Raw genomic sequence first — 2669 nt, forward strand, 5'->3', positions numbered from 1 at the left:
CAGTAAGCCTGAAACCCGTACCAGGCCACGGAGCACCCGCAGGCCAGTCACCAGGCCACACGAAAGCTGGATAGATTCCCTTGGGTACACACGTGAAAGGCATTCTACTTAGTTTTTCGAACCGGTCTCGTTCATGATTGCAAGGCAGGATGAGCACGCAGTCCAGCTCGTCCTCGTCCTCATCTACTAAGTATTAAACTATCTATTGTGCTGCTATAAATAAGCTAGCTCTTGGTGAAGGTGAGCATCCGCATATTACTTTACGAGCTTGTAGTGTTACTAGTGAATTGCTGCAATGGCCACCCCTTACATTTCCACTCCCACAGGCAAGAGAGCTATCTACTATCACACAGAGTGGTCTGTCTACGCTCGCAATTACTTTGTGAAGGATCTCCCCATCGACAACCTAGTCGACTTAGCCTTTTCCTTTGTCGATGTGCGCTCCTCTGGGGAGGTGTACATCGCCGATCCCTGGGCCTCCATTCAGAACCCCTTCACTGGCAATGGTGTTGATCCTCAAAACACCTGGAACTCTCCTGCTGAAGATCTGGGCATATTCGGCCAATTCAAGAAGCTCCTCAAAGATCAAGGGAAGCAGTTCAATCTCTCCCTTGCTATAGGAGGCTGGACCTACTCCAAGTACTTCTCTGACGCCTTCTCTACTGCTGAGACTCGCACGACCTTCGTCAATTCCGTGATCAAGATCCTCAACGATTATCCCATCTTCAACGGCATCAGCATCGATTGGGAGTATGTTAGCGACGACGGTGTGAACTACGGTCTGGAAGGCAATGTTGTGAGGACGGAAGACGGGGAGAACTTCATTCTTGTGCTGCAGCAGCTGCGCGACGCACTCCCTTCTGGTTATATAATCGCGTCATGCTGCAACGCTGCACCCGAGAAGTCGAACTGGCCCATCGAGAGGACCATTCCCCTGCTGGACGAGCTCCATGTGATGACCTACGACTTCCACGACGGGAGCTGGGGCGAGACCACCTCTGCTCATCACGCCAACTTGTATCCCAGCTCCCACGGTAAGTGGTCTGCCGAGGAAGCCGTCAAGTTCTACCTTTCTCGAGGGGTTCCTGCTTCCAAGATCTTCATCGGGGGTGCACTCTACTCTCGTGGTTTCAACAATACCGATGGCATTGGCAATCCTGCCCAAGGAGGATCTCCCCACATGTCCTGGGAGGCCGGAGTTGTGGATTACAAGGCGCTGCCCGTCTCTGGAGCCGAGGAGATGTGGGATGACGAGGCCAAGGCAGCATATGCTTATCACCCCACTGAGAAGGTGGTCGACACCTACGACAACGTCAGGTCTATCATCGAGAAGGCCGACTTCGTCAAGGCCAACGACTTGGGGGGTATCATCTTGTGGGAGACCTCCGGAGATTTCCCATACACCCACGAGCGCTCCATCATGAAAGCTCTCCACGACCACCTCACCCATGGCTGACATGAACTAAAAAGTGCTGCGCCTACTACGAGTGCATATTATAGATCCGCAATAATCTTCTAGGCAGCCGCACTTCAAAATGAAATGCCTGTTTACGAGTGCATATTATAGATCCGCAATAATATTCAGCTAGCTGCTGCTAGTACGTCTGCATGCATGCAGTTCTCAGTCAGTTGGAGTTGTGCTCTTTCCAATACAAGCTATGAATTCTGATATGAAAATTTCAACACAGTTTCATGTCTCGATCTGGGCGACAAAGTATCCTATTTCAAATTGTCAAACAATTCTACCAAGAAATTTTCCAACAGATTTAGCATTTGCGTTGTAAGCGTCATGCTCCAGATTGTGACCGGATTGTTTGTGACTCACAGCGTAACTTCTAGCATGCATTCTACCGTTACTTTTATTCCTTGAAGGGGGATAATCAAATTGGGAAGTTTAGAAGGGGGCGAAAGGAGAGGAGAAAGGGGCGGGGGGGCAGGGGGAAAAGGGATGAGATAGAAGGGGAGAGGGGAAAGGAAGGAGGAGGGAAGATGAGAAACTAGGAGATTTATAAGGGGGATGGGAAAAAATGGGAAGTTTAGAAGGGGAGAAAGAAAGAGGGGAGGAAGGGGGGAGAAAGACGAGGAAAAAGTGATATGCTGGACATATAGAAGGGGATGGGGGGAAATGGAAATTTTAGAAAGACGAGTTAGAATAAGAGAGGAAAAAAGAGGGGGAAATGGTAAATTTAGAAGAAGTATGGAGGAAAATGGCCTAGGGCCCTGATTTAGCAATGGCTAATGTGTGATTTACTTGAGTTGCTCCTCTAGCCCCTAATGGAAAAATGTGAGAAGAGGGGGATAAAGGGAAGATAAAGAGAGAGAAAACGACATGAAGGACATTTAAAAGATAGACAAGGGCAAATAGAAAACTTAGAAGTGGAAGAGAGGATGACAGAAAGAAGGGGGAGAGCAAGCAAAGAGAGGGGAAGGGGAGGAAGGGGGAGAGCAAGGATGAGAAGGAGGGGGGAAAGAAGGAGAGGAGAAATGAGGGAGAAATAAGGAGAGGAGAAAGATGCAAAGGAAGAGGGAGGAGAACGAGGGGAGAAAGGAGAAGGACAAAGGACAAGGGGAGAAAGGAGAAGGACAAAGGACGAAAGAGGAAGGAAGAGGAGAGAGGAGGGGTAGATAGAAGGATAGATCTCAGAGGAAGGTGAGCCAAGCTTGTAGGC

General features: G+C 49.2%; 1 protein-coding gene across 1 annotated transcript; it reads left to right on the forward strand.

The window, feature by feature from the left end:
- Positions 1 to 206: 206 nt before the first annotated feature.
- On the forward strand, positions 207 to 1805 carry LOC147896956 (endochitinase B-like). Its single transcript, XM_087381519.1, has one exon. It carries the CDS (start codon positions 296 to 298, stop codon positions 1454 to 1456), a length of 1161 nt encoding a protein of 386 aa, XP_087237645.1. The 5' UTR covers positions 207 to 295; the 3' UTR covers positions 1457 to 1805.
- The last annotated feature ends 864 nt before the right edge of the window (positions 1806 to 2669 follow it).

Source organism: Dipteris shenzhenensis, chromosome 11, assembly GCF_047967505.1.
Source record: "Dipteris shenzhenensis isolate YYH24624 ecotype China chromosome 11, Dip_SZ_1.0, whole genome shotgun sequence".
Classification (NCBI taxonomy): domain Eukaryota; kingdom Viridiplantae; phylum Streptophyta; class Polypodiopsida; order Gleicheniales; family Dipteridaceae; genus Dipteris; species Dipteris shenzhenensis.

What these genes read in the sequence shown, in the direction of transcription:
- LOC147896956 (XM_087381519.1), top strand. Translation starts at nt 296, where the DNA reads ATGGCCACCCCTTACATTTCCACTCCCACAGGCAAGAGAGCTATCTAC.